Source organism: Pelodiscus sinensis, chromosome 11, assembly GCF_052426305.1.
Source record: "Pelodiscus sinensis isolate ZL-2025 chromosome 11, ASM5242630v1, whole genome shotgun sequence".
In the NCBI taxonomy this organism is placed as follows: domain Eukaryota; kingdom Metazoa; phylum Chordata; order Testudines; family Trionychidae; genus Pelodiscus; species Pelodiscus sinensis.
The window spans coordinates 4,945,262-4,960,862 of record NC_143062.1 but is presented as its reverse complement, the minus strand read 5'-3'; the positions used below and the strand labels follow the sequence as shown (position 1 = coordinate 4,960,862).

Below are 15,601 nucleotides of genomic sequence, written 5' to 3'. Positions count from 1 at the left end.
CACGACCAGCCTGGGTCCTTTCTCTTCCTCCCAATCTCTAACCCTTCCCTCTCCCGGCGTGACGCACACCAGTCTCAGCTCTAACACTGGCAGCCAGGGAGATGCAGGGATGCCTGCCCGCCCCGCGTGGGGCACAGTGAGGCGCAGGTAGTGCTGTGTGCATGCGGCACTCCAGGGCACTGCAGCCTGCTGAGGTGGGGAAAGCAGCAGCGTAGGGGGTGCTGTCCTGACCTCTCCCCATCCAGTCCTGCCTATGCTGCTTACCGCCCCAGCCCTGCCTCCAGAGCCCAAGGCCACCTGCTGGGAGCCAAAGGGAAGGAGCAGACAGGTCGGTGCGACATCTCCCCCAGGCAGCTCGGGGGTGCTTTGGCAGCCACGCTCAGTGCAGCAACTGGGGAGGAGGTGAGTGTCCCCGGACAGCTGGACTCCAGGCGGTCAGGCACCACGCTCCAGCTCCCCAAGAGCCTGCTGCTGGCACATAAGCCCGGTAGGAGCCCCACTCCTAGCCCCTGTACCTAGGCTGCTGTCCCAAGCACTGTACCCTTCCTCACCCCGAGAGTCATGGCTGCTAGGTGGCATCTGCCAGCTACTGTGCCGTGTTTCCTGGCATTGAAATCCCTGTGGGGTGGGGATGGAGGAAGGGGAGTAGGGGCTTGGTTTAAAATAGTAATTCCATGTGGCGAGGGGAAGCAGCAAATTCAGGCTCGAGCTGGAAAGGGGGGGGGAGGAAGAGGGACGAGTCAGGTGGCATGGAGTATGACATGATGATGTCACTCTGTCGTCCCACAAGAAAAAATTGTTAATATATAGAGAGAGATTTTCTTATTTTACAAACAGTAAGTATGAAGTTTTCTAGACACGTTCTTAACGTGAAGGTCACCAATACCACCTTAGTAGGGTGTGCTGAATTTTTTTCCACCTGTTGTAACCCAGGATGATGGTATGCGAAAGATGCAAAGCACTGACCTTGACAAATGACCAGTCACGCTAAACAATGCTCATTATGCTTTATTCTGGTCTAACAAACAAGTTTCACAGAAACCGCCTATGCATCTAACAGAATCACACGTTCATCCCTATCTCAAGCACCCAACTGATGAATGGGTCCCTACTTCAGGCAATATGATCTTCAGAGAAGCCACTTACCTATACTTAACCTACAAAATTCCGAATTCAATGCATTTAAGGCTGCTGTCATGTTATCACTCTCCCAAGCTTCATAGATAATCACTCTGCTTTTCTGTCAAACATTATCCTCTGCTTGAATTTTGAAGGTGTGGTATTAAAAAGAATCACTTTGATATGAAAGACCATTTGGAGAGTGGATAAAACATGTTATTTCACGACTTTACAAAAACGGCTTTTGATTTTTATCTTAAAGCAGTAAGTGAATACTGGTAGATAAAGTATTGTGGCCCATTTTCATTGGCAGAGTACCTTAACGGGTGGATCTAATATATACACACATGCACATATACACCAGTGATGAAAGAGTCCTTAGTCTGTCAGGGACTTCATGTAAATTAGAAAGAAGTACATGCTCCTCTGAGTCCTTGAGCGCATAGAAAAAACAGGACCATTTGGTTTCTTGCACACCAGATGTAAAAAAATTCATTGTTCAGTTTTAAGTTATTGGAGACTATGGAGGACCTCAATAAGGAATGCCTAAGGGATTTCGTAACATAAGTCCCATTTGTAGACAAAAATTCCTGTGGCAATTCTGAAATTTTCCAAACCTTAGACACAGCAAACTGACGAAGACTAATTAATTCACCCTGTAATCTGAGATCCAATGTGCAAAAGTAAAATGGCTGAACTAAAATTATGGCAGAGATAAAGCACAATTATATTTTAGACTTACGTTTCTCATCGTCAGCATGTACTAGAGATGCTGCTCTTGACAAAACATCCAATGGAGTCTCCATTCCTGGAAGGATCCTGTAATAGAAGAGAGCCAGGTTTTCTAAGATTTTCAGAAAACGATTTGCAAGAGGTGAAAAGTTGCTAATTATTAGATGACAAATATGTGACTAGCATATAAACAACAATCAGTACTGTACCAAACACTACTGTAAGGCAGCAAAAAAGAAACATCAAGTTCAGAAATATCATTATCCGATCACATACAGATTAAAAAGGGCTGACTTCACTTCTATATTAAGACACAGGAACAGCCACTCTTTTATTAAGATGAACACAGTCTTGAGGATACACACTTTTTATTTCAAGATGCCTCTATTCAGGGAATCTCTGGTACATTCCAGTGAGGTAGGCAAGTATAATTATTTCCATCTCACAGATGGTGAATATGAGGTACAGAAAAGTTAAGTGATTTATTTGCAACTTGTATGAAGAGGAAAAAAATACGGCAACGAATTCGATCACCTATAGAAGCTTCACATCAGTGAGATTCCATTGACATAAACAGAATTAGACCCCTGATTCACTCTTATCCAAATGAAACATATCTAATGTTGGGAAGCCACCAAGACATTTTTATTTCTTCTAACAAAGAATTTTTTTAAAATGGCATCTGCCAATTAATATTGAGACTATGTACAGTTGTAAAATCATATCTGAATGTTTATATTTCTCTCTCTGGCATAAATCTTCAGAGCAAATGCCAACATTTAATTTATGGGGCTTAGGAAAGACACTTTCATTAAATGGCATCTGCAAGTTTTTTGTGCTTGGCTTAGATGGGTCTCCAGTGTGACCTGGAATGGCAATTCTTTTATTTCATATATATAATTTTGATCTTTCTTTAAAAGGCAACATTCAAAATGCCCACGTTTAATCTATAAATTCCTTGCAGAAGGCACCTATCTAATGTATATATGTACTGTAAGGTAACTGCCTAGCACAACTGTAAGAACTGTAAAATAATATTTGACACAAAGTAATACAGATCAATCAATAGAAATACTATGCCAAAACTGTAAGTAACCTGTCAGTGTTTCACTTTTAAATAACTCAATACTAGACATGCCTTCAAAACTGAAAAAAAAAGTTTCAATATAAATAAAGAGAAGATAACGTGATTAAGGCAGTTATCAATTAAAAGTTCATTCACAAGCCATCTGTAGTTAGCAGCTCCATTTTTAATAAGAGGACAACACTAGAAGAAGCAGTACTAATTAAATAAAAGGAGAGTAAAAAGCCCAGGTGGATAACAATTCCTCTACGTTTTTTTAAAACGCAGAGTATGATCCCATACCAAGTATACTTTGCTTTGGTCAGTATGGGAAATGATAGTTTAAAATAGGTGAGCTGGCAGCAGCAGGCAAAATCTCAAACACATGTATACAGGCTTAACAACAAACATATGTTTGGGGAGTAGTTTTCCCTGACTTGACTAATATAGCTCTCCAGCCTCCCATTCCCTGCCTAAATAACCTCAAAGACTATACAAACTAGCCTACAATTTCTAAAGCATTAATGGAAAGAATAGGGAGAACAATACTTTCTGTTGTAAATATTTACTTTTAAAACCTCTAATATGTATCTCACAGAGAGATTCAGAACCCAGTCCTCCCCTCACTGACTTTACAGGTAAAACAAAAGAAAAAAATATGTAGCACTTTAAAGACTAACAAGATAGTTTATTAGGTGATGGTCTTTCATGGGGCAGACCCACTTCCTCAGATCATATCCTGAAAGTGAATTGGCATGACCAATTCAACAAAGGAATACAATGAAAAAAACTTTTATTTATTTATTATCCTTTACAGGGAAAAGGAAAGCATCTGAAAAATCACTAAGTACACTGGTTTATGATGAAAAATAGATTCTCAACAAAACATGAGAAGAATAAAGTTTTGCCTGAGTCCATAAAAAAAGGCTAATTTCCAAAATTTTATTAAAAGTCTAGTAGGGACCAATTATTTATCAATTTTTAGTTCTGGAAACGTTATCTTCAGTAGAACTTTCTTTGTATCATAGCACAAACCTCATCTCCATCCCACCTCTCTAGTGTGGAAGCTTTCACCTCTCCTCTCTACCCTATGGCCCCATCAGGCCCATCTTTTTCTTATCTCTTTATTCCTATTAGTAAAAGTGCCACGTCATCTCCTTCCTAATAAGCTCTTTATAGGCCTGAGAACCCAATACCCACCCACCCCAGCAGCACGAAAAAAGATCGTATTGACAAAGTTGACAAAGATCATATTGACAAAGGGATGGTCTAGATGGTACAGGGTACCACAAGGGCAGGGGACTGGACTCAATGACCTCTCGAAATCCCTTCCAGTTCTAGTGTTCTATGATTAAATTATAGAATTATTATTGCCAATGACTATATTGCAGGTGTTCAGCCCCTTTCTGGAACATACTTTTATTAAGGTTATTAAGTGGGATATAAGTCTAAACTGCGGGAAGGTTATAGGAAACATGTACTGATTCTGTTCAGGATATCAGATATTTTAAAAGCATACTGTTATCAGCAAAGCTGGACTAGATACAATGCTTGGTAGGTTACTATCTTGTATATTTCCCAACATTTGTTTCACAAAACCTACAAAAGTGATAAAAATAAACAAGCCGGAGAAGCATTTTGGAAAAAAGTTAGCATTATATTATGCATAATGTTATGTCCATTAGAAAAGGAGAACCTCTTTAAAGGGCTTCAGGGGGTAGCCGAGTTAGTCTGTTACAGAAAAAGAACAACAAATGGTTTGGTAGATACTCTGAGTATTGAGATCTGCAATCTTTCAACATTAAAGTGGTTCAATATGTCTGGATTTTCCACATAAATATTAAAAACCTACTTGAAAATTACCAATACAGACCCATTCATTTACAAAGTATTTTATAAAAAGCGAAAGGCATGCTTCTTGTTCCAAACAGCTCACAGACAGACAAGACAAGACATTGGCCAATGCTTGAGGGAAGGATAACAGATTACTAATAAGAACAAGAAAGATACTAAAATGAATTCTTCCAACTACTTTCATTCCACATATAGTCAAAAATTAGATGTTTGAAAACATCTGTCTGTCCATAGGACACAGTTAGCCTGGGCAGCAATGGCAACAATAAAGCTTCTCCACTCTAGCCCTCATACAATGCCGGCAGCCTGTTCTGGGGCAAACTCTTTTAGGAATTAAAGGATGGTTCAAGCTCCATTAGACCCACATGTGATATGGATACCTGTCCATATGCTAGTAAGTGAACAGAAACCAAATACAGGCAGTCCCCGGGTTACGTACAAGATAGGGACTGTAGGTTTGTTCTTAAGTTGAATCTGTATGTAAGTCGGAACTGGCGTCCAGATTCAGCCGCTGCTGAAACTGACCAGCGGCTGACTACAGGAAGCCGGAGGCAGAGTTGCTCTGCCCCGGGCTTCCTGGAATCAGCCACTGATCAGTTTCAACAGGCTGAATCTGGACTCCAGTTCTTACATACAGATTCAACTTAAGAACCTCAGGCGTCCCCAAGTCAGCTGCTGCTGAAACTGATCAGCGGCTGATTCCAGGAAGCCTGGGGCAGAGCAACTCTGCCTCTGGCTTCCTGTAGTCAGCGCTGGTCAGTTTCAGCAAAGGCTGTCTTGGGGACGCCTGGGGCAGAGCAGCTGGGATGCTCTGCCCCAGGCGTCCTGATTCAGCCGCTGCTGAAACTGACCAGCACCGGCTGAATCAGGACGCCTGGGGCAGAGCAGCTGGGGTGCTGCCGGGTTGGTCCAGTAGCGCCCAAAGCGGCGCTACGGGACCAACCGGCAGTGCCCCAGCTGCTCTACCACAGGCGTCCGGAGAAAAGCCTGGTCTGCTGGGGGGGGGGGGGGCGCACTGGCTGGGCCCCCCCCCCCCCAGCAGACCAGGGAGACGCGGGCGGCGGACCGAGAGGCACCGTGGTCCCGCTGCCCACGTGCTCCGCGTCTTAGCTCCGCGTCTCCCTGGTCTGCTGGGGGGGGGCTTCACCCCAGCAGACCAGGGAGACGTGGAGCAGCTTCTCGCCCCGGAGGACATGGGCGGCGGTACCGCGGTGTATCTGGGCGTCCTGCCGCTCCCGTCCTCCAGGGCGAGAAAAACCCCATTCGTAACACGCGGAAAGTCAGATCCGCGTAACTCGGGGACTGCGTGTACTCATTTCAGATATGGTATGGTCATTATCTACTTTACAAGACTTGAATAGTTTTGTATTCTCAATACAAATTCTTCTCTATCAGTCCAGTCTTTATTACTTTCACATTGCTTCTGGTGAGGTGGGATGTGTTCGTCACTTACATCTCCCAACTCTACAGGAATTAAACTGCACCCTCATTCAGGAAAGCACTGATGTTCAGGAAAACACTTAAGACTTTTCTTAAGTGCTATCCTTATCTGGGCCTTGATGGGAAAATCCAAGATATTGTCACTGCTGCTGCTCCTATACACATTTGAACACAATTTCTTTTGGGCAGACCTGACCTAGCTACCAGCACCACATTTCAAATGGGTTTCAGAGGTGCCTTATTATAACGGTAGTAGAAATAAAGTATTCAGCACTCCATGACTTGAAGTGGTTCGCATCATGTACAGGGATTAATATTCGGTTCAATACCTCCCAGTACCCCTCACTATAAAAATTATTCCAACGCAACTTCCTTATTATGATATTTATAGCTAAAATGTAGGAGAGTTCTTACTATCTTTGTTGTTTTGGTGAAAGATCCAATCCATATTAAGATTTAAAGGGACACAATCACCGTGATGATAACAGTGGTAGAAATGGAGCCGTGTTAGTCTGCTGCAGCTGAAACAAAAAACAGGACTGTGTAGCACTTTACAGACTAACAAGATGGTTTAATTGGTGATGAGCTTTCGTGGGCCAGACCCACTTCCTCAGATCAAATAGTGGAAGAAAATTGTCACAACCATATATACCAAAGGATACAATTTAAAAAAATGAACACATTGTTCTTTTCATATGTGTTCATTTTTTTAAATTGTATCCTTTGGTCTATATGGTTGTGACAATTTTCTTCCACTATTTGATCTGAGGAAGTGAGTCTGGCCCACGAAAGCTCATCACCTATTAAACCATCTTGTTAGTCTTTAAAGTGCTACTTTTTGTTCGTGATGATAACCTTTGTCTGAATTTTATCCTTTTCATCTATTGCTGTTCTAAGTCACAACTAATTGAAATAGAAATAAATACCCCTCCCCAATTAGTTTACTCATTACACTTTGGTAGCACTTTGTATACAGTCAATTTCTCTCTGCTTTGTCAAGCTGTGTCTTGATCGCACAGCAAAAGGGAAAATATGCTGATAGATAAAAGGTGATTAAAAACAATAAAAATTGGCAGGGTGACTCAAGAGGATATGTATAACTATTTTCAATTTTTTGATAAATCAGCTAGATTTCAGTGATGCTGAGCATCCTCCCATATCACACATTCAAATCTCACAGTTTAAACTTCACATTCTTCAAATGTATAATTCGTATTCATTCATCTGGCACTCAAATAATCGGATGACTAGACAATCATGGTTCTCAAGTGTAAAAGAGAAAGTGTCTGAGGTTTCACAGGATCCCACATTCTTCATAATGAAAGAGATGTGGAATTCAGTAGAAAGATTCTGAAACTCTCAAGTCTTACCAGTTAGGGCCTGATTCTCACTCAAGCCTCAGAGTATGTCTACACTTGCCCCCTAGCTCGGACTAGGGAGGCAAATGAAGCATACTGAAGTTGCTAATGAAGTGTGGGATTTAAATATCCTGTGCTTGATTAGCATATTCACGGCCGGTCGCCATTTTAAAAAGCCGGTAGCCCGAATTAACTCGCCGCGTGTAGATGCAGTAGTCCGATCCAAAACCCTTCCCTCGATTTAACTGTTACTCCTTGTGCAATGATATTTAAATTAGCAACTTCGGTATGCTTCATTTGCCTCCCTAGTCCGAACTAGGGGGCAAGTGTAGACATACCCATAGGGACCCGAATTACCACCATCCTGTTGGCAGAATGCATACTGAAAGAATTGTCGTGACCTATGTAAAATGAGTTGGTGATCTCTGCAGAGCCAAATGCAGTGACTGATAAAGATGGCACTTTTACTGAGAGTTTGTTCTGAGAAACCAAAGACAAAAGGGTCATGGAAATGTAAATACTATCCTCTTCCCTCCCAGAAATGGGTGCCCCCCAGTGGATGTCCATGCTGAGGCATGTTTGCAGAGGATGGAAGGAAGCATACCCTCATGGCTGTCAATCTACTATTTTTCCATACACTACATTTAGTGGTGAACATTTTTAAATGTTGTTTTCTCTTAGTGTCAGATTGCTCAACACACTTTCAGCTCTCAACACTTTTGTAGAAGTGGACGATACAACTGAGTATATTTTTCTATATTTTTTTCATTAAGGCAGTAAATTTGGTTTTCCAAGTGTTCAACAATAAATTGGGTATGCATGTCATACATACATGAATGATTTGGTTTCTATAGCAAATCTCTCTCAATATAAATATGTAATGAAACTGAATGAGTAATAACTGATGGATGATTTTAGACCAATAATTTCCCATTTTTCTTGAACATTTTTGCCACTACAACATTTATCATTCCCCCCCTTCAATACTAATCAATGCCTTGGCTAGATTAAACTGCAACTACAGCACATAAACTATTAAAAGATAGAGTTAAACAAGACAGAATTCTTCATACTTGCATCAATCTAATGAATTAATCAGACAGACAAATTTTTGTGAGTAAGCAGTGGCTCTATGTAAATCATCTTGGTTGTAAAATATTATATGTAAAATATTAGGATTTAATATGGTTTTTTTACCATGCAGATTACCATTTTCGGTATCTGAACAAAATAAATATAAAGACAACAACATTATGGCAATGGATATTCCAGATTATAGAACTGACTTTCTAATCTGGTCTTCTCTTGTCATTAGATAGATACCCACAACCCTCTTAGTTCATTGTAAGTAACCTGGAATCATAAGGTGAGACACACAGAAATTGTACTCAGAGGTGAAGGGATAGCTCAGTGGTTTGTACATTAGCCTACTAAACACAAGGTTGTGAGCTCAATCCTCGAGGGGGCCATTTAGGGATCTAAGGCAATGTCAGGGCTGGTACTTGGTCCTGCTGTGAAAGTAGGGGACTGGATTCAATGACCTCTCAAGGTCCCTTCCAATTCAATGAGATAGTATATCTCCATATTGTTATTATTAACTAGACCAGGAATGGTGCCTAATGGTGCAATTCTTCAGTTACATAATCCCTTGTCTTTAAGATTTTCAATTTGTCTTGCATCATTTTCTTCTTTTGATGTGCACAACCCACTTTTAAATAAGGTGCCCTTTTAAAAAGGAAACTATTAAGAACTCTGTTTGAAGTAGAAGCCAACAAAAACAATGTAATTCAAAGTAGGACAGAAATTCTATTCTTGTAGTACCCTATTTTTGCAAGATATTGCAACTCACTTTCTGTAACGTAATGCACTGATCTGACCCCTGCAGTATACAGTGATAATAAGGTGAATCGAAAAACCCTTTCATAGTAATAGAAATGTAGCCATGTTAGTCTGGTGTAGCTGAAACAAAACACAGGACTGTGTAGCACTTTAAAGACTAACAAGATGGTTTATTAGGTGATGAGCTTTCGTGGGCCAGACCCACTTCCTCAGATCTGAGGAAATGGGTCTGGCCCACGAAAGCTCATCACCTAATAAACCATCTTGTTAGTCTTTAAAGTGCTACACAGTCCTGTTTTTCCTTTCATAGTAAGGAACTTTCAATTGTATCAGAAAGACGGCCCATTTTTCCAGATATATCTTATTTGCTATTTATCAAACCTATGCATGTTTAAAGAAGGTCTTCCCTCTCTGGCCCTGCTTTGCTTATCTGAAAGGTCTGATTACACTAAGAAATTAAACCAAGCTTTAGCAGCTGGCTTAGCCATGCTTGAAACTATTTGGGCTCATCTACACTACCAGTTAAAGTACTTGAGGATCACTCCAAAGAGACTCACGTAGTGCCTACACAACTGCTTTAGTACTGTAGCATAAATACTTTTTCCATTGACTGAAGGGTTTTTCCCACTGATGTAAGTCATTTGCCATCCCAAGCATTCACCTTGCCACATCTACACTGGGGGTGAGGTTGGCTTAATCTGTGCCCTCAGGAGAGTGAATTTTTCATACCCTCTGAGTAACATAGCTAGAGGTTGAACTACATTTTTAGTATAGCTCAAGCATGAGAACCGCTGATGTCATCTGGTCATCCTTACATAGATGAATATATCCTCTACTGAGTGCTTAACAGGATCAGATCTATAATGTTGTATTTATGACCACTAATATTTTCCATGCTAACAGACTGATCCCAAACACAGGTTTTGGATTTCATTGCAGGGCTCGTGGGCCCAGGAAGGGGGTCACAAAAGGCATCCACGGGCCAGGACGAAAGGGGCATGTGGCAGAGTGGAGCCTTCTGAGCCAGGCAGAGCAGGGGTAGTTCAGGGTGCAGGGAGCGAGCTCAAAGCAGGTCTGGAAAAATTATACCTCTGTGTCATAGAAAAGTTTAAAAGTCAAGGTATGAATTGAACTTGCCAAATATAGCTTTATCAGTGTAAAATTCCACGAGAGTGCTTATTCCACAATAACAGCATCCAAAAGGATAGATCGATACTGGTATATCATTATATCAGTATAAGTACTGAAACTTACACATGTACATTAGCCTTCATCCTGTGCCAACTCAAGTATTAATTTAAATATTATGGGGCTCCAATAGTTTGGCAAGTCAGAATTTGGGTCTCCAACAACTTCTAAATAGTATGAGAGGTCTGTAGAAATAGTACAATCATTCCAAGAGATGGACAGGGGAAGTGGTATGGAAAAAAAATCATTAGAGTGGCACTTAAGCTCACCAAGGATTTCCCTGGTAATCATAAACACAAAAAGGAAGCTTACAAGAAGTGTAAACTTGGACAGATGGCTAGGGAGGAGCATAAATATATTGCTCGAGAATGCAGGGGAGCTCTCAGGAAGGCGAAAGCACAATTGGAATTGCAGCTAGCAAGGAACGTGAAGGATAACAAGAAAGGTTTCTTCAGGCATTTCACAGCAATAAGAGGGTGATCAGAGAGGGAATGGGGCCCTTACTGGATGAGGGAGGTAACCTAGTGAAACATAATGTGGGAGAAGTAGAAGAAAATGCTTTCTTTGCCTCTGTCTTCGCAGACAAGGTCAGCTCCCAGACAAATGCCCTAGGCAACGCAGTATGGAAAGGAGGTTGGCAGCCCTGAGTGGAGAAAGAACAGGTTAAGAACTATTTAGAAAAGCTAGACATACACAAATCCATGGGATCGGTACTGAGGGAGTTGGCAAATGTCATTACAGAGCCTTTGGCCATTATCTTTGAAAACTCGTGGAGATGATTGGAAAAAGGCAAATGTAGTGCCGTCTTTAAAAATGGGAAGAAGGACAATTTAGGGAACTACAAAGCAATCAGCCTTACCTCGGTCCCCAGAAAAATCATGGAGGGGATCCTCAGGGAATCCATTCTGAAGCACTTAGAAGAGGGGAAAGTGATCAAGAATAGTCAACATGGATTCACCAAAGGCAAGTCATGCCTGACCAATCCGATTAGCTTCTATTGTGAGCTAACTGGTTCTGTGGATATGGGAAAGTTGGTGGATGTGATATACCTTGACTTCAGCAAAGCTTTTGATAGTCTCCCACAATATTCTTGCCAGCAAGTTAAGGAAGTATGGACTGGACAAATGGACTGTAAGATGGATAGAAAGCTGACTAGACTGTCGGGCCCAACGGGTCGATGTCAGGTTTTAACAGCTTGATGTCAGATTGGTGGTCAGTTTCTAGCAGAGTGCCCTAAGGATGTTATAGGACTGGTTATGTTCAACATCTTTATTCATGACCTGGTTGAGGGGATGGATTGCACCCTCAGCAAATTTGCAGATGACACTAAAATGGGGGAGAGGTAGATATGCTGGAGGGCAGGGATAGGGTCCAGAGTGACCTAGACAGATTAGAGGATTGGGCCAAAAGAAATCTGATGAGGTTCAACAAGGACAAGTGTAGAGTCCTTCACTTGGGACGGAAGAATCCCAAGTATTGTTACAGGCTGGGGGCTGACTGGCTAAGTAGCAGTTCGGCAGAAAAGGACCTGGGGATTACAGAAGCTGGATATGAGTCAACAGGGTGCCCTTGTAGCCAAGAAGACTAATGGCATATTAGGTTGCATTAGGAGGAACATTGCCAGCAGATCTAGAGAAGTGATTATTCCCCTTTATTCAGCTCTGGTGAGGCCACATCTGGAGTACTGCATCCAGTTCTGGACCGCCCCACTATAGAAAGGATGTGGATATATTGGAGAGGGTCCAGTGAAGGACAACCAAAATTATTAGAGGGCTGGAGTACATGACCTATGAGGAGAGACTGAGGGATTTGGGCTTATTTAGCCTGTAGAAGAGAAGAATGAGGGGAGATTTGATAGCAGTCTTCAGCTTTCTGCAGGGAGGTTCCAAAGAGGATGGAGAGAGGCTGTTCTCACTGGTGGCAGATGGCAGAAGAAGGACCAATGGTCTCAAGTTACAGTGGGAAAGGTCTATGTTGGATATTAGGAAAAACTATTTCACTAGGAAGGTGGTGAAGTACTAGAACGGGTTACCTAGGGAGGTGGTGGAATCTTCATCCCTAGAGGTTTTTAAGTCTTGGCTAGACAAAGCCCTGGCTGGGATGATTTAGTTGGGATTGGTCCTGCTTTGGGCAGAGGGCTGGACTCTATGACCTCCTGAGGTCTCTTCCAGCTCTATGATTATTGCCTGCAGAAGTAGTTCCATCTATCCCCTCTTCTGCAAGGAGAGGCCAGTTCTTTGTGGAACGTAGAAGGCAAGGGACATCACAGGAAGTACTGAGGGAAACACAGAAAACAACTTCTGAAACAGGATGGGGAGTTTTCCTGTTTATTCCCCACCCCCTCTAGATGTAATTACTAGCATTATTAATAGCACGACAGGTCCTAATCAAGTCTGCAAAATGATCTGCTTAGAAAGTGAGGCAGGTTTGCAGGGCATTCCCTCCTTAGAATCCAACATTCCACCACTTTGCCAATTTCCCTGATGCTGAATCATCTGAAATCACGTTGTGTGCGAAAGGAAGCACAGACAAGGTTTTGAGGCCAGATGGAATCAACGCATTCTCTCCGCATTACAGCACGAGTATATTCCACAGTGGCACAAGAACACCAACACAAGAACAGCGAGAGGAGGAGCGTTCTGTGCTGCACACATGCTACATGGAGCTTGCCACGCTACAATCCTCCAGTTAAGTCCTTGTTCCTAGGGGAGAGAAAGGGGCAAAGCTTCCGGCTGTCTCATGCTTAACAGGGAGCCCAGGAGATACTCCCAGGTAGACAATCCCACCCAGGCAAGGAGCCTATGCAGCAGGCTGAAGGCTTCCTCAGCTCACATTTCCTCAGGACTCTGCAGAGGTGGCTGCCGGCAGGAGATACTCTTCGCCCATGTGGTAAGGCTCTCTGCCCTGCCCCCATTGCAGGGCTCGTGGGGTCACAAAAGGCATCCACGGGCCAGGACGAAAGGGGCAGAGTGGAGCCTGCTGAGCCGGGCAGAGCAGGGAGCGAGCTCCAGGCAGGTCTGGAGATGGGGGTCGGCAGCAAGGGACAGGAATGACAGCCAGGTGGGGCTGCCCAAGCACTCCCACTGCAGGGCCGAGAGAGCGGGGCGCTCTAGGACAGCCCAGGAGGAACCAGGGCACCAGCTGAAACGCCCCCCCCCCGCAGGCTCTGCCCAGCCCCAGGGCCCGGGAGCAGGCGCCTGGTCCAGCCCCCCCCGCGGCCGGCAGGGCCGCTCACTCACCAGCGTGCAGCGGGACACGCAGCGTGGCCGGGGCTCCAGCAAGTGTGTAAAGCAGCAGCCAAGCCCCGCGCGCAGCAGGCTCCGAAGTGGGCTGCTTGTTGACTCCCGAGCCCGCAGCGGAGCAGCCGCTACTAAAGCCCCGGCCCGGCCTCCCCAGCGCTACTGGCTGCACGGAGGGGAAAATCCCAGGCACGGCGGAATTCTCTTCCTAGCAGGTGGGGAGAGCCGGGCAGCCCCATTGGCTGGGCCAGCTCATGAGCTCAGCATAGATTAGGGTAATAAGCCCCTGACATCACATCCTCAGCAGGTAGAGAAACACACACGCGCGGAGGGAAGGGGCAGGAAAGGGAAAACCCCCCCCCACTGAGCTCCCCCTTCTCCAGGCGGGGAAACCTAAGCAGGGCGACGGGGGGAGGAGCGCTGGGCCGCTGCTTTACACACAAAAGCCTCCTTGCTCCGGTTGGCGAGCTCCTGCCGCGCCACAGCCCTGTCTTCAGTGCAGCGTGCGGGTGTGGAGGGGCCGGAGCAGGCTGGGATTGGTGCAGCCGGATGAATGAAGTCTAGGAGGGAGCGGGGCTTTCTGCTCTTTCGCCTGTTATTTGTCATCTGGAGAAGTGGGTTGTACCCACAAAAGCCCGTGATATTAGCTATAGATTTTGTTAGCCTCTAAGGTGCTACCGAGCCATTGGGGGGGTTATTTTTAGTGACATACTCACAGAGGTACCCCTCTGAGACCTTGCCCTCGGGTGTGTTTCACAGACAGGAAAAGAGGATTTTACAAAAAGTGTTAAAACTGCGTTTTCATTTGTCCTTTTGTTAGGCAACAAATCCTATGCACAAAGGAAAATAAAGCTGAAATTTCACTGTCTTGTATTCCATGATACACATTTTGATCTAGCAAATAACCTACCAGAGAAAACAGTAATGACACAGATTCCCTACTGATTAAAAGCAAGAAACCTTAATTCCAGGACTGCTGATAGTACCAATTGTATGCACACACTAAACAGGAAGTTTTCTAGAAGAAAATTAAGACCCTAACTTAAGTGTAGAAATCCCAAACTTCTGTAAAAAATGTAAAACTTGTACACAATACTTTTAAAACGGGTTGTAATGTTTTAAACCCAAATGTAGCATTAAAGTGCTGATAGTCAAACTGGCCTACTGGTCCAACTCAGTGGTCATCAACCAGTAGATCTTGGAGCCTCTGACAGGAGGCAGGGAGAAGCCCCATGCAGCTGCCAGGGACTGGCCAGCTGGGGAAACTGAGCTGCTGGCTGCAAGCAGGGGGCGGAGGAGAGGGAATGAAGCATCCGGCCAGAGGGGGTCACCGGGGAACGGCGCAGCGAGTGGCGAACCTCTGCTGCTTTGCAGGGAGGCAGGGGAAATTGTTATTGTGGGGACAGGTTGTGTTGTTCAAAAAATGTTCCCTAAAAAATAAATCGTGCTATCGTGAAAACGTGTTAAGTGGGCACGTGTTAAGCGAGGAATTACTGTATACCCGTGCTTCACTAGCAAGATCTCGCCCGGCACGCTAGTCCGAATCACAGCTGATTCAAACCAGGACGCGGTAGTTTGAACCAGAGCCCTTGGTTCGAACTAACATTACTCCTCAAAAAATGAGGAGATCTTGCTAATGAAGCGTGGGCGAGATCTTGCTAATGAAGTGCGGGATATTTAAATCCCCGCTTTATTAGCAATTTTGGTTGCCTACATTTGCATCCCTTGTCCGAACTAGGGAGCAAATGTAGACGTACCCTAAGTCTTTA

The 15,601-nt window shown here is 43.9% G+C and overlaps 1 protein-coding gene across 1 annotated transcript in view; it reads right to left on the bottom strand.

The window, feature by feature from the left end:
- The window catches only part of VGLL4 (vestigial like family member 4), a 155,785-nt gene extending 141,512 nt beyond the window's left edge, over positions 1 to 14,273 (bottom strand). The window contains exons 1-2 of the mRNA XM_075939633.2: positions 13,833 to 14,273; positions 1,862 to 1,938 (exon numbers count right to left, since the gene is read on the bottom strand). Coding sequence (XP_075795748.1) covers positions 1,862 to 1,925 — 64 coding nt within the window. The 5' untranslated portion in view covers positions 1,926 to 1,938; positions 13,833 to 14,273. The remainder of the gene's footprint in view (positions 1 to 1,861; positions 1,939 to 13,832) is intronic.
- Between the last annotated feature and the right edge of the window lie 1,328 nt (positions 14,274 to 15,601).